This window comes from Schistocerca gregaria, chromosome 6 (assembly GCF_023897955.1).
Source record: "Schistocerca gregaria isolate iqSchGreg1 chromosome 6, iqSchGreg1.2, whole genome shotgun sequence".
Classification (NCBI taxonomy): Eukaryota; Metazoa; Arthropoda; class Insecta; order Orthoptera; family Acrididae; genus Schistocerca; species Schistocerca gregaria.
Window position 1 is genome coordinate 435,591,210 of NC_064925.1, and position 24,506 is coordinate 435,615,715.

General features: G+C 41.1%; 1 protein-coding gene and 1 pseudogene across 1 annotated transcript in view; both read right to left on the bottom strand.

Annotated features, from left to right (window-relative positions):
* Positions 1-24,506, bottom strand: part of LOC126278294 (XK-related protein 4-like) — a 72,241-nt gene that overhangs the window by 22,994 nt on the left and 24,741 nt on the right. Inside the window, exons 3-5 of the mRNA XM_049978306.1 lie at positions 8,759-8,979; positions 8,451-8,603; positions 7,106-7,385 (exon numbers count right to left, since the gene is read on the bottom strand). Of these exons, the coding sequence (XP_049834263.1) occupies positions 7,106-7,385; positions 8,451-8,603; positions 8,759-8,979 (654 nt within the window). The remainder of the gene's footprint in view (positions 1-7,105; positions 7,386-8,450; positions 8,604-8,758; positions 8,980-24,506) is intronic.
* Positions 4,740-4,857, bottom strand: LOC126279233 (5S ribosomal RNA; annotated as a pseudogene).

The following is a 24,506-nucleotide window of genomic DNA, read 5'->3' on the forward strand; positions in this document are numbered from 1 at the left end:
GCAGGATTTCACACGGCCAGCAATTGCATCGACATCTTTCTGAATAATAAACATGGCGAAGGACTGAATGTTTTCAGTATGTGAAACCACGAGGAATCGTCGTAGAGCTGGGAGGGTCTGCAAATCTTTAGCCTCTTTCTGTTTACATTTCACAGACACTGACTATGAAGAAGATTGCCAGTGTCTCCGATGGCTTGCTTCTTCCAGCTGGAGAGGCCCCTTCAGGAGGTGCACCTGCCTTAGGTGATTGTCAGGTGTTTGGGAGGTGTGACCTAAGGTGTGAACAGAGGGACTAATCGGCAATTTGGGAAGGTAACAGCTCATGCAATCACCCCTCCCTAGGTCTGGCCTGTGCCAGGGAGTACCTGTAAACCCTATGTGTCAATGCACGGTAAGGAATTATGTGTTGCCTAGTCGCCTGTTACGCTTCAGACACATGGGCTGGTCTTCAGGAGCACACAGGGAGGAAGAAGAGAAAGAGGAACCTCAAGCACAAAAACTGTGGAGAACAGACATATTCCTCAAGGGAGGTGAGAAATAATAGCAAGAGGATAGACATGCAGCACGGAAGGGGAACTATGCTGCCAAGGCCGGGCCCCCATGGTGGCCAAGCACGAACCCATCAAAGAGTGGCGAGCCCACTGGAGGGTTTTAATAGTAATTATGTGTTTCTAAATTTGTTTACAACAGGCAAATGGAGAAATAACACTAGGAATAATAGCAATAGACAAGAGTTACATAAATATGTAAATAGAGTATTTATTTTCAGTAGATTGCATAGATTAGTAATAAGAAATAACTTTAAAGTCTTCTTGTCTCATCGAACAAAGTAGCAACAGTGATTTTCATAACACCTGTAGCTAAAGGAATAAGTGTACAGCAATGAGGACTTCGTATATGAGGAGGTGAGATATGAAAAATTATATACGGGGAACAAAAACAAATACAGTTAAAAAAGCTGATTGTTTTGGGTTCTACACAAATTATGTTTTGTTGTATGCCAATGAGGATAGATGAAACTAGTTCTTTGCAGACTGTGCCATGTTATTTCTGTTATTGGTGGGATAATTTAGGAGTTTAGGAGCAATGAAAAAGTTATTTCTACGTGTAGGGGCCTATCTCTCATAATGACGATTTGTATATGATTTTGATCTTAGCTCAAAAGATGACAGTATTTTAAGTTCTGTTGGGTTACATGAAAACATGCAGAACACAAACAACATATTTCATATGCTCGAGAGAGGTGCAGCACATGTGAAGATAACACTACAGGTTGATATACAATTTTTTTTCCTTTTTACTAGATTTTCTTCACTTCTTTCCTGCTTTATTTTCATCATAAATTGAAAAGGTTGTTTCAGAATGAGTTTGGTGAATTAAATCTTAATATAATTATGCGCCTGTTTATATAATGTAGCTGTTGTGATTGTAATTGCCATTTTCAATTATTCTGATGTTGCATATTTTCTTATTTGTTAATATGTTATCTGAATTCATTTCCTATGGACAGAGTAATATGAAAATGCAATTTTGTGTAAAACTGTTAATCAATGTAATCACAATTTTTGAAAGTATTATGAGAGGCAACGTATTTTAGTGATGTAGAATTACATTGAGAGGTCGAAAGAGAAAGCATTAACAAGGAGTCGGGAGCTAGAAGAGAGTGGAGGTGATAGTTGTACCACATATGTACTGCTGCATATTGTGTTTGTGGCCAGTGAAAAATATTAGTGTTTGCATAGCGCTGCATTTATGATCGTGGCGTGTACCGCGATTAAAGACCTAGTGACTTTACGTGTCGCGTTGCTCATTTGCTGGAACTGTGTTTGGATTCATTAAACATAAAACTTTGATATGCAGGCTGTAAGCTGTGTGTACACTGTAAAAATAATGTTTATGATTGTAGACAGCACGAACTGTTCAGTGCATACCATATACTGTGGAATGAAACAGGAAATATGGTTACACATTTTTGTGTCATATATTGGCATGAAGAACTTTAACTGTGTATGCGTGATGTGCTGATCACAGGTGACTGATTATGTAAACAATTTTACATGCCACTCATTGTTTGATTTAAACTGCAGACTAATGATTCACAGTACAATCAACTTGATTTACTTTCATAGTATACTGTGCAAAGTGCCATGCTGTGATCATAAATTGTAAATCAGAAAACTGTGGCTAACGTGTGTAACAGACATTATGACATCAGGTTACGTCACATGTTAATAGAAAGAAGCATGTGTTATATTTGCTGTTGCATGCAGATACACAAATTGCAATTATATCTACAAACATTGAGCATTTCTGTTAAATTTGTAACAGCTGTCCCTGATCAAGAAGCTCAGCAAGACAAAGTCAATTACTGGATAACATGCTCAAGGCTCAAGGACCAACGAGGCGGATGTCGACAACTCACAGACTGCATAAGATAAGCCAAAACTGTTTTGAAGAGACAGTGACTAAGAGACACCGTGAATAACATTGTTCAAATCAGTGATTTTAAAGTTCGATATGCATAAGCAAGAGAAACTTTTCATGGTAATTAATTTCATGTAATTATCAAGTGTCGTATAATAACATAGTTTTGATTTCTTTTCAATAATAATTTTCAGAATAATGGTTAAAACTTAGTTTTGTCCATTATATTTTTTTCCTTAATCATAAAAATTTTGCAAACTCACTAATGACATAGTCTGTATTATTGCAAAAAAAATGCTATCGTTACTGACAAGATAAAGGCTAGTTTTATTCCCTTTCATTTGCTTATAATTACCAATGCTTGTTTGTTTATATATTTTTAAGTGTTTATCTGCATTTGGATGTTTTATTGTTTCGTATTTGATCTCGTGCAAATATTTGTGCTCTGCCGATGAATTCTGCACACTATGCATTATCTGCCATTGCATTATTAAGCAGAAACATATCACGAGTTGTTCAGTTTGTTTAGGAGAATTTTTTTATCAGGGGTAATTGTTTGATTTGTGCTAATGGGTGATCATTCATGTTGTTATGTTTTTTGGTAATGTGTGAATGTAATGTTCAGCCACATTGAAGGAAAGTACAGTAGTCCTGTTTCCGGTTAATTTAAAATTTCTGGGCACGCAGATTAGAGTACTGTCAGTCTGAGTAGTTGAACACGTTTGTTTCAAGCCCACTCAAGGTTCGAGAGGTGCTGGTTCAGATGATACAGTTATGTGATATCCACTGATCTGTTATCGCCACAGGTCAAACCCCAAAATATTCTTTATGCAACTGCTGTTTTATTCAAATTGTGTAATGCTGCAGGAATGACATGCTATTCAAAAAGATTTATAGGAAGGTGTGCATGAAAACCAGAGACACACACAATCACTGCCAAGGCCAGATGTGTCTGCGACTCAACATTCCCACTTTATGGTGAGTAGCAATCTATGCTTTGCATAATTTTGTCATTTAGGCAAATTGAATATATATTTGCAGACCATTCCTAAAAGAGAAACCTGTCCCCCAAATAGGCTGGAAAAAAAGGAGGAAAGAAATACCCTAACCCACAAGAACTGTCCTGGGAAATCAAACAATGTATCAGAGTTGAAAAAACTACGCACTGCTGTTGTATATAAGATTTCATCTGCTATGAAAGGTTAAACTACAGACAAAGGTACAGACTTATCATTCATAAACATATTACATTAATTTTATGTAAGCGATTGTGAGACAATGTGAGAAAACCACACACATTAGACAGCATTCTATCTGAACTGCAGCTGGCAGGGAGAACTCCGAGTACAGGTTCCTTCTGGACCATGTTAATATATATGGTAAAATTGGGTCAAAAGTGACATTTTTCTGATTATTACCTCTTAACAATATTTGAACTTGCCTGAATAATTTGATACATCATTTGTTGATTACTTCCAATTGCAAGGGTAGTTTATATTATTTCAAAGTTAATGGTGCAAGTCCAAAAAATCCAGTCATTCTGCACTGACTTCCTCAAGTATATCTCTGCAACAATTCAATCTAGAAGGCTGTGGTTTTCAGCTATTTATTCCTTAAATTCATATTAATGTTCATGTTAAGAGGTTGGATACAGTACGTAAACAGAAATGGCGGTATTGCACATGCATTTTGTGGAGAGTCTATATGGTAAAGTACGACTTACACACAAAAACATTGATGAATTCCAACAGTATTATGGAATGGCAATAAGAAACAATACATATGACCTACAAGGGATGAAAAGAGCAGTGTGGGCTACATTCTTCCACAAATTATCCACTGATGATACACCTCTACATGATCTTTGCCCATGTGGTACCAACTCATGGTGCAACCACCGCAAAGCTCAGGCAGCGGGTACAGAGGGACAATTTAGGCACAAAAATAGCATACCACCTTCAATGATCGAAGCTACTAAACGAATATACAGAGAGTTAACTTCTCCTGACCTTTCCTAATGTCCACATGATCGAAAGCAAACCCCAAATCAGAAAGCACTCTGTCTTCAGCCCACGAGTGGCCTACCCGGGCCATCCGAAAAAATGGCTCTGAGCACTATGAGACTTAATTTCTGAGGTCATCAGTCCCTGATCATTCAACCACCATGTCATCCCCAGTGGAGGATGCGGATAGGAGAGGCGTGGGGTCAGCACACTGCTCTCCTGGTCGTAAGATGGTATTCTTGACCAAAGTCGCTACTATCTGGTAGAGTAGCTCCTCAATTGGCATCATGAGGCTGAGTGCACCCCGAAAAATGGCAACAGCGCATGACAGCCTGGATGGTCACCCATCCAAGTGCCAGCCATGCCCTACAGCGCTTAACTTCGGTGATCGCACAGGAACCGGTGTACCCACCGCGGCAAGGCCGTTGCCAAAACCCAAATCAGACTTTCAATAACGTTATTTGGACCCAAATACCAAAAAACATCTTTGTATGAATAAAAACTCTATGTCTGGGTGTTTGTGACGCTTTGATAACATTTAATGCTGGTAATAAGGAAGGAATTAGGGTACTAGAGCAACTTGGTATCACTCTAGGAGCCAACACACCACAAGCCTTCCAGCGAATGGATCGACTTAGCATCACGAAAGCCCAACGTGCAGCAGAAGAAATGACTAAAGAAGCAAGAGGCAGGAAAAGAAAAAAAGCATTTACTTTTTCAGGCTGATCAAAACCAGGATCCATAAAACGCTGATTGTGGGCTTGGCTCTTATTTTTTAAGGGGCTGACATGCCTCCATATGTGAATTAACATCAAATGAAACATTAAAACTTGAGTTCCTGAAAATGGGTTCTTTTAATATTTGACCCATTATCTCAGGAAATACTACAGATATACATATCTAATTTTACACTATGTTGCCTCTTAGCTGGTGCTGAACCACCAAAACACTTACACCTATAATGTTTTTTTACTTACAGAAGCAAAAGCGAATAAAAAAAATTGAACATAAAAAAACATAACTAATTACTTGTCTGTATGTTATAATTATGGTTCAGTAATCAGAAAAGGAATAAAACTATACTTCCCAAAAAATTTAGATCTCTATCTTTCAAAGGTTCTGAGATAATAAGTCATCAATATTGCAAATTTAACACTGGAGGTATGGGATCTAAGCCAGAATGCTCAACACTCCGCTGACACAGCGGAAGAATTTCAAGGTGGTCAGAAATTAATCACAAACTCAGATTGGGTATATGAATGGGAAACTGTGAGGACTGCATTACAAATTCTTTTCAAACTGATTTAGGATAAAACTTGCCTCTGTGGTCAAGATCACTCTTAAATCATTTCATAATGATGCTTGATTCAAGGATAGCTAGAGTCCATCCCGATGGTGGAAGAAATTTCTGCCGGCAACAATATCCTGGGTTAAATTACAAACCTTTCTGCACTGTCTCGTCCAACAAAGTTAATGATGCATCCTTCAGATTCCAGTATTTAGTTCAGCAGCATTGGTGATGTTACTCAAGACAAGTAAGCATGTGACAGAGCACACTATGTACTGGCACCGAGTACCAAACTTTCTGTTCTCTCTTACAAACGGTCATCACAATTACTACCGCCACCATCAATAACATGATAGCACACTGCGCACACTCGTGAACACTACACATTTGTCCAGCAATCACTTTCGAAATGCAAAACTGCCAGAAGGACAACATCTAAACGGCTTGCACCAGTTAATGGACAATATGGAAAATAGATATGCATTTAGTGGGCACATAGCATACCTTGTACACATGTAAAGAACAGCTGTCTTTGTGTTAGCAAGGTAAACATGTATAGCCAAAAATCACTGTTTACTCTTAGTTGAGTTAAACAACTATAAAATAAATTTACATAATATGAGCTAAAGCCACTCTCTCACCACAGACAGGTGACGCCCCATCGAAATCACCCACTAGAAGCATTAAACAGATCAGCTGCATCAGATCCCAGCCAACCACTTATTTAATTACTAATTATCTTGTAGACAACTGCCTTTTTGTGGGATTGTGCTGCTAGCTCATAATCTGACTCATTTTCTTGCACCCAACATAATTTTTTTCTCACCTACTTTGCTGTTAATTTTATATTACTGCTGCTCACTTGGACAAACAACAACATAATTTATCACTGTGTTAGCTGAAGCAATAATGAAGGTATAGTTATGGGCTCTGTGAAACAACAGTGAAATAGTGTGAAACAATTTTATTTGTGGTTGGCGCACTTTATACATAGGTGCACACACCCACTCGAGGGGTAAGTATGCTCATCATGAGAATATGTGTCACTCCGAACAGCAGTCTACGAGATAAGTGTCTTTCCTAAGGTACTTCAGGCCTACTTCAGACCACATCCAAGCATTAGACAGTAATAAAAACAGGCAAATGCTTGGAAGATGAAAATGAAATGTTTCATTGTGTCAAAAATCAATGCAAAAAGAAACAGTACCTAGCTTTACTGTTACGAAGGGCCCACAATAGGACAGGACTAGTATTGGAAGATGACAAAATGTCTCTCACATACATCTGCCTATGCACAAGGATGAACATGAGATTTATCCACTAAAACTGTCCTGCTCAGCATTCCAAGGTCTGCCACAATCTTAATTTTGTTATGGAGTGGAATACTTACCACACAACAAGAGCACCAGTGTTTTCCATAAAGAACACCAAGTAATATGCAAGGTACGAATATCTAGTCGGTCCATCACGTGGGGCCACAAAAGTCAAAATATATGCAAATCCCAGAGCAGCACTAAAGAGCAACTCCTCGCAACGGCTGGTACAGACTGCAGTAGGTTGGTGGCTCAGAGCCAGCCATGCTGACATCACCATCCAGTGAGCCAGGCAGACCATCCCCATCCACGCAGGATAGAGCGCAGCCAGTAGACTCAAAGCCAGAACACGTGACACTGCAACAGGTACACATGGGGCATGAAGGCAACAACTTTCTTGTGTGATCTGTATATAGAATACATGCTGCAACTGCACACTGCTGTGTAATACCGTTTCAACATTGGTTAACATTCAGAACAACCTTCCACTACTCATCAGAGATTTGCCAAAACTTCGTGTTCATTTGGTCAACAGAAAACTCGACTAATTCTTCTCTTTCCTCCCTTGTCATTTATCTGTTTCATTTCTCCACAACACTTATTTTTATTTAGTTTCACTTCTCATATTATAGGCCCGACTGTCTAACGGTAAAGTGTGCGCCTAGGAAACAAAATGTTGCGAGACCAAACCCTGGTTGAACCACAATTTTTTTCAGTCTGCCTTTAACCTATCCTTTACATCTCAAGGATGTGATGATATGCCCAAAGAACAAATGGTTTGAAGTCCATGTTAACTGTAGGTCCCCTTTCCCCGGTATGATCACTGTGGTAGGTCATGGACGTATGTCATCGAAGGGGCATCAAATTTAAAGACTTGCACCAGGTTGTTGAGCCACACGAAATTATAATTACTTCTCATCTCACCTCCCAACAAACCGCACCAATCTGTGGTGTGTGTGTGTGTGTGTGTGTGTGTGTGTGTGTGTGTGTGTGTGTGTGAATCAAGATACAACAAGCAAGACCCAAGGTGAAATGGGTACGTCGAAGTCACTAAGTATTCTTCCACCTATTTATTAGTGCTCAACTGATTCTCTTGTACGGCAGGTACAAATTAAACAGAAACAGTCATTGTGTCCAACTAGTACTGTAATAACCAAACTGCTGGTACATGCACACAATACGAAAATATCTCTCTCTCTCCCTCTCTCTCTCTCTCTCTCTCTGATCCACACACTGTTTTACTTATAGTTCGTCACCATCCATCAAATATAATTGTAATTTAAAAACCACTGATAACTTACACAATTAATAACAAAATTAGATCAGTGCATGGCATTCACTTTTGTTCATTCATGTTCAAATAATCATGTTTTCAACAGAAACATATTTAAGAGCATTTTCTATGAGGAATAAATACCGAACCTGCACTCAACAGATGCCAGCAAAACTGCATCACAGCTCCTTGCCATGCCAATTTTTCTTTATCATCTCTGGCAAACCTTACAGATCGATGGTAAGAGGTGAGTGACCAGGCAATAGATATTAAAGAGCATGCAACAGCCCAAGACTGGAGACCTGTAAAACAAGAGTTTCAACAATAGTGTGCAATTCATCTGTCACGAAGTTCAAACTTGTTTGACAGTGGTCTCTCTCTCTCTCTCTCTCTCTCTCTCTCTCTCTCTCTCTCTCATGCATATAAGTGAGAGGCAGAACAAGCAAATACCACAAACCTTGAACTGGGCTCGTTTCTTGGATGTTTGCAGCCGAAAGCAGAATCATAAGCTGAAGTACTGCTAGTGGAAAAGAATGAAGGAAACAGTGGAACAGTCTTAACAAGGAAGCATCAGAGTCTTCATCTAGCATTATTCTGTACAATTTTTGCTGTCTGATCCCATTTCCCAACTTCCCAGCAATCACACTCCGGCATCCATATGAAAATGTATCAAAATACCTACAAAGACATGAGAATAGTAATTAGCGTATCAAAGTCTCTCTCAAAACATATTTTTGCACCCTATGTTATATGTTTTAATATCTTTGCAGATTACATATGATAAGATTAACTAGTACTAGTGAACAAAATAATTTATAATTACAAAAATAGTTTATAATCATGAGAAACTCAACATAGGCATTGGTCTCAAACTAAACAACATTACCATTAATTGAGGTCACCAACAAAAAACACACCACTAATTCGATTAAAAAAAATTCTTTGGGGGTTTTTGACACGTAGTCTCACTTTCAGCCTTGCATTTATAAGACAACACAACTGGTGAATGATGCCAATGTACATGTTGTGGTCTTTTTCTGAAGTACCATGTACTCATGACACGACATGACATGACATACTTCCCTAACCATTCCCCCTGATGTTAGGCAATTTTTATGTTCATAGTATCACTAGAAGGCTACTGTTACAATAAAAATAGTCCAGTTCCACTACAGTAGTGTACTTCAACAGCAGTTTTAATTTGAGATGGTCAGTAGTTTGCTGTGATGTTACCATTTCTGCTGCCAATGTAGTAGAGTATTTGACTTCAATTACCTTTTTTTTTTTGGTTTTAGGGCGCACAACTACAATGGTCATTAGCGCCCTGACTAAGTTAGAAATGCACTGCGAGGCACAAAGTTAAAACAGCAACTAAAAGGGACAACACTATAAAAGACGTATTGACAGGCATAGGATTAAAAAAACAACAGCATAATCAAACGTCCTTAGATAGGTGTGTCAAGCTGATAAAACGAAGAACGCGAGCAGCACCTCCTGGGTCATCCGCTAAAATGGCATTCAGAGTACATGGCAGGCCAAGATCAAGACGCAGTGTAGTAAAATCCGGACAGGACGTTAAAATGTGGCGGACCATCAGCAATTGCCCACATGGACAGAACGGCGGCGGCGCAGCCATCAGCAGATGGCTATGGCTGAACCAGCAGTGTCCAATTCGTAGCTGGGCCAAAACGACGCCGAGAAGGACGTGAGGAGGATGTCGAAGCCGCGGGAAGAGGTTTCAAGGCCCGAAGCTTGTTGTCCGTAAGTGCAGCCCAATCGGCATGCCACAGCGATAAAATGCGCCGACAAATGACCCTGCTACAATCTGATGAAGGGACACAACAAGACGCCGTCCGAGGCTGGAGAACCGCAGCCTTGGCCGCGGCATCTGCAGCTTCATTCCCAGGGATACCGACATGGCCGGGAACCCACATAAAGCTAACCGGAGAACCGTCGTCCACCAGCTGCTGAAGAGAGCGTTGGATCCGGTGCACGAAAGGGTGAACCGGATACAGATCACTGAGGCTCTGGATGGCGCTCAGAGAATCGGAGCAGATGACATAAGCAGAATGTCGGTGGCGGCAGATGTAAAGAACAGCCTGGTAGAAGGCAAAGAGCTCAGCTGTGAAGACCGGACAATGGCCATGTAGCCGGTATTTGAAACTTTGTGCCCCGACAATAAAAGAACACCCGACCCCGCCATTGGTCTTAGAGCCCTCTGTATAAATAAAGGTCATATTAATGAACTTCGAACAAAGTTCGACAAAATGGGAGAGGTATACCGAACCGGGGGTAACCTCCTTTGAGAGCGAGCTGAGGTCAAGGTGAACGCGAACCTGAGCCTGGAGCCAAGGTGGCGTGTGGCTCTAGCCCACTCTAAACGTTGCACGGAGTGAAAAATCAAGGTGTTGAAGGAGGCGACGAAAGCGAACTCCAGTGGGTAGCAGGGCAGAGACATACAACCCATATTGACGGTCGAGAGAATCGTCAAAAAAGGAACGATACGATGGGTGGTCGGGCATTGACAGTAGCCGACAGGCGTAACGACAAAGCAGTATATCGCGCCGGTAGGTGAGTGGCAATTCACCGGCTTCAGCATGAAGACTCTCGACGGGACTAGTATAAAACGCTCCGATCGCAAGACGTAAACCCCGATGTTGTATGGAGTTGAGGCGGCGTAAGATGGACGGCCGTGCAGAGGAGTATACGAAGCTCCCATAATCCAGCTTGGATCAACCGATATAGGCGAAGTAGGACAGTTCGAACCGCTCCCCACGACATACCACTGAGAACACGGAGGACATTTAGAGAAGGGGTACAACGGGCAGCCAAATATGACATGTGGAGACAAGCTAAGTTTCCTGTCAAATGTAAGACCTCAAAATTTTGTTGTCTCCACGAATGAGAGAGCAACGGGACCGAGTCGTAAGGACAGTGGGAGAAACTATTTGTAGTGCCAGAAGTTAATACAGACAGTCTTCTCGGCAGAAAAACTGAAGCCATTGGCGACACTCCAGGAATAAAGACGGCCAAGAGAACGCTGAAGACAGCGCTCCAGGAAACATGTACGCTGCGCGCTGCAATAGATGGCAAAATCGTTCACGAAAAGGGAGCCTGATACATCAGCTGGGAGGCAATCCATTATTGGATTTATCACTATGGCGAAGAGAGTGACGCTCAAAACTGAGCCCTGTGGCACCCCATTCTCCTGGCGAAAGGTGTCTGACAAGACAGAACCCACACGTACCCTGAACTGTCGATCCATTAAAAAGGAATGAATAAAAAGAGGGAGGCGACCGCGAAGGCCCCATGTATGCATGGTGCGGAGAATGCCCGCCCTCCAACAGGTGTCGTAAGCCTTCTCCAAATCAAAAGAACACAGCTGCGGTTGGGCACTTCTGCAAGAAGTTATTCATAATGAAGGTCGACAAGGTAACCAGATGGTCAACAGCAGAGCGGTGCCTACGAAATGCACATTGTACATTGGTAAGTAGGCGTCGAGATTCAAGCAGCCAAACCAAACGAGAGTTAACCATTCGCTCCATCACCTTATAGACACAGCTGGTAAGCGAGATGGGTCGATAACTGGAAGGCAAGTGCTTGTCCTTCCCCGGCTTAGGAATCAGTACAACAGACTCGCGCCAGTATGCGGGAACATGTACCTCAATCCAGATGCGATTGTAAGTACGAAGAAGGAAACCTTTATCCGCAGGAGAAAGGTTCTTCAGCATCTGAATGTGAATAGAATCAGGACCTGGAGTGGAGAACCGTGACTGGGCAAGTGCATTTTCGAGTTCCCGCATGGTGAATGGGGTATTATAACTTTCACGATTCGAGGAGTGGAAGTTAGGTGGCCTAGCCTCCTCTGCCTGTTTTCGGGGGGAGGAAGGCAGGGTGGTAATGAGCGGAGCTCGAAACCTCTGCGAAAAAGCGGCCGAAGGCATTGGAGACATCCTCAGGGGCCACAAGGATGTCAAGCCAAAAACTGGTGAGTGGACCTTAGTGCCAGATAGCCAGTGCAGGCTACCCCAGACAACAGAAGAAGGAGTAAAACTGCTGAAGGTGCTTGTGAAAGCAGCCCAGCTGGCTTTCTTGCTTTCTTTAATAATACGACGACACTGCGCACGTAATCGTTTATAATTGATACAATTCGCCACTGTAGGGTGGCGTTTAAAGGTGCGTAAAGCATGTCGACGAGTGCGTAAAGCGTCTACATGCTGCGGTCCACCAGGGGACCGGTACGCGACGTGGAGAAGAAGTAGTGTGAGGGATGGAATATTCAGCAGCACTGAGAATGACTTCCATGAGGTGTGCGGCCTGACTATCGCAGCTTGTGAAGGTTTGATCCTGGAAGGTCGCCCTGGAAGAGAAGAGCCCCCAGTCTGCTTTGGAGATGTTCCAACTAGTTGAGCACGGAGAGGGGGTATGATGCAGGAGATGGATAACACACAGGAAGTGGTCGCTCGAATATGTATCAGAAAGTGCATACCACTCAAACCGGCGTGCAAGTTGGGTAGTACATACAGAGAGGTCTAAATGGGAATAGGTGAGAGATGTGTCTGAAAGAAAAGTAGGGGCTCCAGTATTGAGGCAGACAAGATTGAGCTGGTTGAAAACGTCTGCTAACAGGGAGCCCCTCGGACAGGATGCTGGAGAGCCCCAAAGAGGATGGTGAGCATTGAAGTCTCCAGTTAACAAAAATGGTGCAGGTAGCTGAGCAATAATTTGCATCATGTATGCCCTGGTAACGGCAGACAACGATGGAGTGTAAACGGTACAAATGGAAATTGTAAAAGTGGGGAGAGTAATGCGGACGGCAACTGCCTGCAGGCCGGTGTGCAATGTGATGGGATCATAGTAGATATCATCACGGACCAGCAACATAACCCCTCCATTAGCCGGAATACCTGCCACAGAGGGTAGGTCAAAACGCGCAGAAGTGTAGTGTGCCAAGGCAATGTGATCGCATGGACGTAGCTTCATTTCCTGGAGGGCTACGACGAGCGGACGGTGCAAGAGGAGCAGCAATTTCAAGTCCTCTCGGCTGGAGCGAATGCTGCGAATATTCCAGTGAATAAGTGCCATCGTGAGAAGAAGAAGATGCAGGAAGGGGTCATCTCGAAGGCCGCTGAGGGCCCGACTTCGAGCGAGCACTGCCGCCGCTAGCAGTAGGCGGACAGTCATCGTCCATTTGTTCTATAGGTTCAACGGCCATCTTGTTAAGATGGCCGGGAGGGGGAGCTTCCTCCGCTGGTGAACGGCCAGATGTTCGGCTACCAGCGGTGCAGCCAGGCGAAACGGATGACAGCCTGGGGCGGCAACCGCTGGGTGGCGCAGGAGAAGAAATGCGACGCAGCGGGGAAGGAGAACTGTGCTTCCTATGAGCCTTATTGGAAGGTCATTTTGTGGAATGGCTGAGAGTTCGAGGTACGTAGGAGGTCTGCACGAGATGGTTCCTGCTTGAAGGCCCGTGCATCTGACTTCTCAGTCTTCGTCTTGGCAGAAGCTGATAAAGTTGCTTGTGTCTGAGGGGTGACGGGAGTAAGAGGAGACGTCGACCGGGCGATGTTAGCACTGGCCGAACGGACGATTGTAGTGCTGAAGGTCAGATCACATGTCTGCTTCGCCACCTCCCTGATAGTCCGAGGAGAGGCGAGGACAGTACTGTATTTCCCCGCTAGGAGCAGCGTGGGCTTCCTACTAGCAAATAGCTTGCGAGCAGCTGAGGTGGACACTTTCTCTTTGACCCGAATTTCTTGGATACAACGTTCTTCCTTGTAGATGGGACAGTCGCGGGAGGACGCTGCATGGTCACCCTGACAGCTCACCCAACGAGGAGACAGAGGTGGACAGTCACCCTGACAGCTCACCCAACGAGGAGACAGAGGTGGACAGTCACCCTCATGGGCATCCCTGCCACAAGTGACACATTTAGCCTCGCTGGAACAAGACTGGCGAGTGTAATTAAAACGCTGACACTGGTAGCAGCGCGTAGGTGTCAGGACATAGGGGCAAACAGAAATAACCTCGTAGCCCGCTTTGATGCGCGATGGCAGCTGAACACTATCAAAGGTCAAGAAAAGTGTCCGGGTCGGTACAAGGTCATTGTTGACATTTTTCATGACCCTATGGACAGCAGTCACGCCCTGCTCAGCGAGGAAAGACTGAATCTCCTCGTCAGTCAATCCGTCGTGTGATGTAGTATATACCACAACACGAGACGAATTTAAAGTGCGGTGAGCCTCCACCCGGACAGGGAACGCGTACAGGAGTGTGGCACGAAGCAGTTTTTGTGCCTGAAAGGCGCTCTCAGTTTCTAGTAACAAGGTACCGTTACGCAACCTGGTACAAGACTTGACCGATCCGGCTATGGCATCTACGCCCTTCTGGATAACAAAAGGGTTGACAGAGGAAAAATCCTTTCCATCCTCAGATCGAGAAGCTACGAGGAACTGTGTGGCAGGCAGTAGTACTTTTGTCACTGGTGGCTGGTCAAGTTTCCGTTTGTGGGCAGAAGTCGAGAGAGAAGAAGAAGAAGAAGGGAAATCTATTGCGGAGGAATCCCCCATGATTGCCAGCGTCTCCGATGGCGCGCTCCTTCCTTGTGGGGATCCTCTCAGAGGGCATTCCTGCCTTAGGTGATTGTTCACACCTCAGGTCACACCTCCCGAGAAACGGACGGAGGGACCAATTGGCATGGTCGGAAGGTGTCAGCTCAGGCAATCACCCCTCCCTGGGCCTGGCCTTTACCAGGGGGTACGTGTGTGCCTTACTTGTCTACTCATGGCGGGGAATTACGCGTTAGCCCATCACCGGCTATGCGTGAGAACACGTGGGTCGGCCTTCAGGCATGCACAGGGAGGAAGGAAGAAGAGGAAAAAGAAAGGAGAGAGGGAAAGAAAGGACCGACTGACACAAATGCTGAGGAGGAGACCAGAGAAGGCAACGAGAAGAAGGCAAGGAGAAGAAGGCAAGAGAAAGAGTAAGAAGACAGTGAGCTGGAGAAGAACAAAGAAAGGAACCAACCAAGGGAAGGAAGAAACCAGAAGTGAACAAACCAAAATGTCTGCAAATATAGGTCGTGGAACTGTCCATTTCCGGACGCAGGCGCTAACTACCCCCTTAAGGGGGAGGGACTCCTTTTAGTCGTCTATTACGACAGGCAGGAATACCTCGGGCCTATTCTAACCCCCGGACCTGCAGGGGGGTTCAATGACTCAGTCATGCCTTGATGCCTTTCATGTGTGGATGGGTGTACACCTTCACAAAATTATATTCTTCCCATTTCATTACTATATGGGTCTTCCATGTAAACTAGGAATCATCATAAAAAAAATTAATTTTTCTGTGGGAATATTTTCCCCCGTTACATATGTAGGGTGGGCATTGAATTTTGTTGGAAAGATTGATTTTTCCCTCCAAACCCTATTGTTTACTTGTGGGAGCCATTGCTTTGAAGACTATATTGTTGAGTTTGTTCACACGCAGAAGATTTGATCAATTTCAAGGTAAGAAAAAAAAAATTATAAAATTTATAATAATTCTTTATGGTTTATATATCACTTAAAAGTGCACAACTTCTTCTTTTTGGTATATTTTTAGAAGCAAACAATTTAAGCATGATAAGTACAAAAACATTTATATAACCTAACCCAAAATGTTTAACATACGTTACCAAATGCCAATTTTTAAAGATTTTCACAAAACACATTAAAGTATAGAAACTTATATGCCACGCTGTCCTTCACATAAGTGTATCTGATTATTTGGCATCTCAGATAGATTTCCTCCTGGAAGCCTTCTCCTGGTATAGCATATTTAATTCATGGAATGTGAATTACCTTTATTTATGAAATGTGAGTTACCGTAATTTTTGTAGGATTAGTTATAATTTTGAGCAGTCCTATTGGTTCTGAATTACATAAAACCGAACTAACAATATATTTTAACATATTTAAATGAAACCCTTTGGGAATAGCTATTTCTTCTGTACAATAACCTGCAATTTTTGCAGAATGCCTTTAAGTGTAGCTGAAAAGATGAGAAGAAGAAGGCAGAAATTGAAAAATGAAGGCAGATATGAAGAGTATAAAATCAAACACAAGGAAACTATGAAAAAATTCTGGTAAAAGAAGCAGGAACAGGAAAATTGTTTGAGTAAAAGAGAACAAGAAAGGATTACTGCAGACAGGAAATTGAATGTTAGAGAAGAAAGAGTTGCCAAGTACAGGAAGCGGCTAAAGGAAGCATCTTCAGCTACACCAAGTAGTTCTGCGTCTCCACCATATAAAAATAGGTCTTCATTGAGAAAAGCCATATCAAAAGTGAAACATGTAATTCCAGCATCACCCAGAAAACAAAAATTTGTTATTAGAAGGTTGTATCATGCAGAAGTAGAAAGAATCTCTAAACAAAAAGTAAGTGATAAAACAATAAGTGTGGTGAGCAAATTCTATGAAAGGGATGACATTAGCAGGCCCCTGGATGCAAAGACGTTGTGACGTAAAAGATGAGAAAGGTAAGAGTAAGTTGCAAGTACGACACTTTATGTTTTCTTTGAAAGAAGCCCATGCAATGTTTTATGAAAAAAATGGCAAAGTGATTGGTATACGTAAATTTGCAGAACTAAGACACAAATAAGTCATGCTTGGCAATAAAATTCCACACAACATGTGTCTCTGCAGATTTCACGAGAATTTCATCGCTGCTATTAACTCCCTTCATAGCATAGTACCTCTAATACCTAAGTACACCAGTAACTGACCAGAATTTTTTCTTTGTGCAGAGCCTACAGCAGATTGTTGGTTGTGAAAGTGCATGAAATGTAAAGATTTATTGGCAGTTAAACTTCTTGGTTTCTGTAATGGTGTACAAGAGTATGGCGTAAATGGTATGTGTGGCAGGAAAGTGATGGCAGAATTTTGAAAGTAGAGGAAGAAGGCAAATTACAGAATCTTATTGATCATATTCTTACCATGGGACCTAAATTTTTAAAGCACTGCTACTTTAAGAGAGAACATTCAAAGATAAGTGATAAGGAATCACTGCCTTCTGCGATGCTAACTGCCATGATGCAAATTGATTTTTCTGAAAATTTTGCATGTGTAAATCAAGATGAAATTCAAAGTGCACACTGGGAGCAGAATCAAATTAGTATTTTTACTGCCATGATTTGGCATTCAGGTAATTCTCACCCCTATGTGTTTGTATCTGATAATCTGGACCACACAAGAAACACTGTCATTCCCTATGTTGAAAGACTTCTTCAAGAACTACCAAAAAAATTAGAGAAGTTACAATCTGGTCACATGGTCCTGCTTCCCAGTTTAAAAACAGATGTATTGCAGAGGCTATAAAAGCTCTAAGTAAGAGTCATGCCAAAAGAATTACACAGAAGTACTTTGCAACTTATCAAGGGAAGGGGCCAGTGGATGGAAATTGGTGGGGCTGTCAAACACCAAGTTTGGTCTTGTGTAAAAAGCAGGAAATGTGTTATAAACAAAGCAACAGATTTTGTCAAAGCACTTCTTCTAATGTGACAGTAGTTCTTATGGGTGAAGAAGACTTTAGCCAAAGAAGCAAAAAACTACATCTCTTGGGCTTAATCAAGAACTGCAAGCCTTTCTTGAATATTTATAAAATTCATCACTTGGAACTCTACAATAATGGAGCTGTAGGACACACCACTTCAGCAGCTGCAGAGCAAAACACTAACCGAACAGAAAACTCACTAAATATTCAAGTAGATGACTGGGTGGTGGTAAAATATGACAATTCATACTTTCCCGGTAATGTTACTAAAATTGAAAATGATGAGTTTAAAGTTGATGTTATGATGAAAGAGAGGAAGTTCTGGAAGTGGCCCGAAATTAAAGATGAGATATACTACACTAAAGACAAGCCTGTCAGAAAAGAGAACACTAAGTGTTGTAAATTCCCATGGTTATTTCAAATTTGACTGACCTGTGACAATGTAACAAGAGTTACCTGTTCATTATGTTTTAATATTTATTTTATTAGAGATTAAATGTTTGGAACTTTGTTAAAATACTTATAAGATCTTCTGGTATAGTGTGTAAAACTTACAATAAATGTTCACATAAAACAGAGCAGACTTTTGTATTTTATTTATCATATGCAATAGCCATTTCTTGGAAATGTAACGTGAGTTATCAAGAATAATTATAAGATGTGGTTTTATAAATCCAGTAATGTAACAATTATTGTGATATAGGTTTATAGAGCATTCTGTATGAATTATGCTTTGAGGTATAAAAATATTGAACAGAAACATTTCTTTCTTTTAATTGTCCAAAACTAATAATATAAACATTACTTTGTAAAGTGAGTTACCATGGAATGACCCATATATACATTTTGATACACTATCTGCACTGTCTTAAGGTAAGAAAGATTTAATTTGGATAATACTTGATCAAAAATGGTAAACAATTGGCTTCTTTGTTGACTGGGTGCTCTTACTATGTAACTGCCCACCAAAACTACTACTAGGTTTCTTAGAGAAATGGAGGACGTCATCTGGTTCTCTCAACCAACAATGGAAATTAAGGCGAACTCAGGCAGAGCCAACATATTTAGACAAGTTTAATACAAAAAGAGGAGTGGCAAGTACCCCATATATTCCCTGCAAATGTTGTTTCACCTCAACAATCTCCATTGAAGTGCACCAGTCCTTGAGGCTGGGAATTTTTCCAATGAGGTTGCCACTGCCCTTATGATCTGGGCAATTTATACAAGATACACATTTCATCTGACACAATGTTCCACCACAGCACTGAAGTGGCAGTTACCAAAGCATGCTCAGAGCTTATGGTTGGTTACAGCAGACTGATACTACACATTAGTCCCTGGCTCATAAACCTCAACAAGGTTCAATTATGTACTCAATTGGCCGAGTTCCCTGAGGTATGTGCCATTTGGTTCAGCGGCATGTGGCTAATGAAATACCACATATCTAGTGCACATTACTCTAATAGAACAGTCATATCAGATACAGGGTGTTTCAAAAATGACCGGTATATTTGAAACGGCAATAAAAACTAAACGAGCAGCAATAGAAATACACCGTTTGTTGCAATATGCTTGGGACAACAGTACATTTTCAGTCGGACAAACTTTCAAAATTACAGTAGTTACAATTTTCAACAACAGATGGCACTGCAAGTGATGTGAAAGATATAGAAGACAACGCAGTCTGTGGGTGCGCCATTCTGTACGTCGTCTTTCTGCTGTAAGCGTGTGCTGTTCACAACGTGCAAGTGTGCTGTGGACAACATGGTTTATTCCTTAGAACAGACAATTTTTCTGGTGTTGGAATTCCACCGCCTAGAACACAGTGTTGATGCAACAAGACGAAGTTTTCAACGGAGGTTTAATGTAACCAAACGACCAAAAAGCGATACAATAAAGGATCTGTTTGAAAAATTTCAACGGACTGGGAACGTGACAGATGAACGTGCTGGAAAGGTAGGGCGACCACGTATGGCAACCACAGAGGGCAACGAGCAGCTAGTGCAGCAGGTGATCCAACAGCGGCCTCGGGTTTCCGTTCGCCGTGTTGCAGCTGCGGTCCAAATGACACCAACGTCCACGTATCGTCTCATGCGCCACAATTTACATCTCTATCCATACAAAATTCAAACGCGGCAACCCCTCAGCGGCGCTACCATTGCTGCACGAGACATTCGCTAACGATATAGTGCACAGGTTTGATAACGACGATATGCATGTGGGCAGCATTTGGTTTACTGACGAAGCTTATTTTTACCTGGACAGCTTCGTCAATAAACAGAACTGGCGCATATGGGGAACCGAAAAGCCCCATGTTGCAGTCCCATCGTCCCTGCATCCTCAAAAAGTACTGGTCTGGGTCGCCATTTCTTCCAAAGGAATCATTGGGCTTTTTTCAGATGCAAAACGATTACTGCATCACGCTATCTGGACATTCTTCGTGAATTTGTGGCGGTACAACCTACCTTAGACGACACTGCGAACACCTCGTGGTTTATGCAAGATGGTGCCCTGCCACATCGCACGGCCGACGTCTTTAATTTCCTGAATGAATATTTCGATGATCGTGTGATTGCTTTGGGCTATCCGAAACATACAGGAGGCGGCGTGGATTGGCCTCCCTATTCGCCAGACATGAACCCCTGTGACTTCTTTCTGTGGCGACACTTGAAAGACCAGGTGTACCGCCAGAAATCCAGAAACAATTGAACAGCTGAAGCAGTACATCTCATCTGCATGTGAAGCCATTCCGCCAGACACGTTGTCAAAGGTTTCGGGTAATTTCATTCAAAGACTACACCATATTATTGCTACGCATGGTGGATATGTGGAAAATATCGTACTATAGAGTTTCCCAGACCGCAGCGCCATCTGTTGTTGACAATTGTAACTACTGTAATTTCGAAAGTTTGTCTGCCTGGAAATGTACTGTTGTCCCAAGCATATTGCAACAAACGGTGTATTTCTATCGCTGCTCGTGTAGTTTGTATTGCCGTTTCAAATATACCGGCCATTTTTGAAACACCCTCTAAGTTCAAATTTTTCTTTGAACATAAGCAGTGTAACTCCGAATTCATCTAAGTGCAGTGTAATCCACAGAGGTGAGCAAGTGTGGTGGGACTTACCCCAGTTCACTGCTAGTAGTGCCAAATCACCTTATCGTGTCCACATAAAGCGCACAAATATTGCACCATAATTAAGTATAAAATTAAAAGTCAAAATTTTATATTCAAGCTTTGTCATCATATATTTTATTGTAATAACATTTTAAATATGAAGTCTTAATGCAATTAAACTAATAGTTTCCATAAACATACAGTTTTAAGAAAAAAATAAGTGGCACTAAATAATAAAGCTAGAAAGTCAGAATTTGGTCAGAATATGCCTATGGAGCTCAGATAACTGGAAGTTTCAAAGCAAAAAAATAAAAAAATTACAATTGGAATCCATGTTTATAAGAAAAATTAAAGACACTAAATATTGAACGGAGAAACGTAAAAATTTGTTTTATGCTTCAGTTCACCTAAAAATAATAACTAGGAGACCATTCCTTATAGTTTTTGAGTTATTTAAAGAAAACCAAATTTGTAACTAAAATATACCCATTCTAATAGATTAAATACCTGTAATATTAATGATAGAAAATTTTGGTTACAGCACATGATAAAACCTACTAAATAATAGAGCAATACCAAATTTTAGAACTGTAGTAGTAATTACATGTGATATACGTTTCTAGTAAAGGTATGGTTCAGAGGTAACGATCTACCGTTCGTCCCACTATAAAAATTCTAGAAGGCAAAGTTTTTATTCAAGCGTGCTGACACTTTTTCTGCGCTCTCAAACAACTTATCTAAATACATATAAAAATTAAGAATATTCTTAATTAATTCATAACTTTGTTATTAAAGATTATGTGTCCGAGAAAGAGGATATTCAGAGGCTGCTGTCATATGCATAAGGCAGTAGATAACAGCTGTTCCCTCGGCCGTCCACTGAGGCACATATATAAATACAGCCCAAGAGGCAGGAGGGAGGTTCACTTCACACTCAGCCACTGTAAGATACACATCTGTTAAACATCGGATTGCGCTCTGCCTCTGATGATGTCACAGACAAACTGTGACAAAACGCATATTTTCTGCAATGATGGATTGTGAACTCACGAGGGATGTACACAGTCATCGATTGCTTAGATTTCACTAAAGTAACTGTTGGTGTGCCGTCTGTGATAATTACAAATCCGCGTGGCAAGTTGAGAATATTATTTCCACTTTTGTGGTGAGCATTTATTTGAGGATTAGTAGTCAGGGCGAAGGACGATTTGGTAGGAACGTACTGTAGAGGTCTCCTCTGAACTAAGAATAGTGCTGTTTAAGATAAAAAGATTTACTGTCAATTGAACACAGTGACTTTCAAAGTGTTGTGCATGAGATACTTTACTCAATATACGTATGAACTAGAACTTTATTCCTTCATTTATAATCATAGTCCTGATCCTGCTAAGTAGAAGGAGAATAAAAACATTTCTTTCAGTGGGCTGGACCACAATAAGGCCGTGCAGACTGGAAACTAAGGTCAGCGTGTTCTCCAACGCTTTCTGGCTGACCACAAAAATAGTTGCCAGGCTCACGTGAGAAAGACAGCATACTATACATCTATGCCATCATAACTTTACCTGCCACCCCACAGTGTGGCTTTACCTTGCATGAGCTTGTGAGTTTTTACTGCAGAATACTTCTCTGATAATTTTAACAGTCTACAGATCCACTCTAAGAAACTTTCAGCTATTTATGAGAAATCTATATGCATTATTGAACAATCTGTCAGACAAGAAGAAACAGTTAGTAGTTTGTGGAGGTTTCAGTGTAGATTTCCTAAAATACAGATAGGAAAAATTAGCCTGAAGTATTATTTGGGTGTTTCAAACTAATTTCAGAAGTCAGTTGTTTCAGTTGCCTGAGAATACAGGTGTGTGTGTGGGGAGGGGGGGGGGGGCTGATCAAAAGCTTTATTTAAATGTGACAGTCTTTTCATTGTGCCTATCTGTGACTCAGCATCGGCAACTTTCCTTTTCATAATATTGTTACATTCCATCCTGGATTTTCCACTGTTTAATTTCAGTAGTCTGTTTTCCAACTTGTGTGCAGCAAAATACGAGGGCACTGATTGACAACTTTTTTATAGACAGCCCTCAGGCTGAAACAATTAATGTGTACCAAATTGCTAATAGAGTATCTGATCAAGATACACAATTGATGGAAATAATCAGTATGGCACCTTACAACCCCGAGGTAGGTTCATAAAAAGCAGTGGGGCTTATTAATGAGAACAGGGTTTTAAGATTAAGCTGAGAGGGGCGGTATAGAATGAAATATATACAGAAAGAGATGCTAATGTTAAATTCAATTTATTCCATTATAAATTTGTGTCAATGTTTGAAACTTGCCTTGCTAAAAAGTCATCCAAAAGATCCATTTAAAAAAAAAATTAAGCTGTGGATAACTAAGGGAATTAAAACCACATGTAAGAGGAAAATTTATATAAAGTTCAGAGTAAGTCAAATTCGACATTACTTGTGTGCTACAAGAAATACTGTAGTATTTTAAGGTAAGTCATTAAAATATCCAGAAGTATGCATGTACTGACAGAAATAAATAATGCAAATTAGATTAGATTAGTACTTGCTCCACAGATCATGAATACGACACTTCATAATGATATGGAACGTGTCAGGGTAATAAAAGGTGTCTATACAAGATATTACATTACACAAAATTACCCACTTACTATATCCAAAAATTCATCTAATGAGTAGAAGGAGTTGCTATTAAGAGATTCTTTTAATTTCCTTTTAAATGCTATATAGCTATCTGTCAGAGTTTTGAAGCTATTAGGTAAGTGACCAAAGACTTTTGTGGCAGCATAATATACCCCCTTCTGAGCCAAAGTTAGATTTAACCTTGAGTAGTGAAGATCATCCTTTCTCCTAGTGTTGTAGCCATGTAAACTGTGATTATTTTTTAATTCGTTCAGATTGTTAATAACAAATTTCATAAGTGAATATATATTTTGTGAGGCTACAGTGAAGATTTATAGCTCTTTAAATAAATGTCTGCAGGATGGTCTTGGATGAGCTCCAGCAATTATTCTGATTACACGCTTTTGTGCAATGAACACACTTTTACTCAATGATGAGTTACCCCAGAATATGATGCCATACGAAAACAGAGAATTAAAATAGGCATGGTAAGCTAATTTACTCAGATGTATATCGCCAAAATTTGCAATGACCCTAATAGCATAAGTAGCTGAACTCAAACGTTTCAGCAGATCCTCAGTGTGTTTTCTGCAGTTCAACCCCTCATCAATGCATACATCTAGAAATTTTTAATATCTTACCTTAGCTACCGATTTCTGATTGAAGTCTATATTTATGAATGGGGTCATTCCCTTTACTGTGTGGAATTTTATATACTGTGTTTTGTCAAAGTTTAATGAGAGCCCATTTGCAGAGAACCACTTAATGATTTTCTGAAAAACATCTTTTACAATTTCACCAGTTCATTCTTGCCTATTGGATGTGATAGCTATACCTGTATCATCGGCAAAAAGTACCAGCTTTGCATCTTCATGAATATAGAATGGCAAGTCATTAATATATATTAAGAACA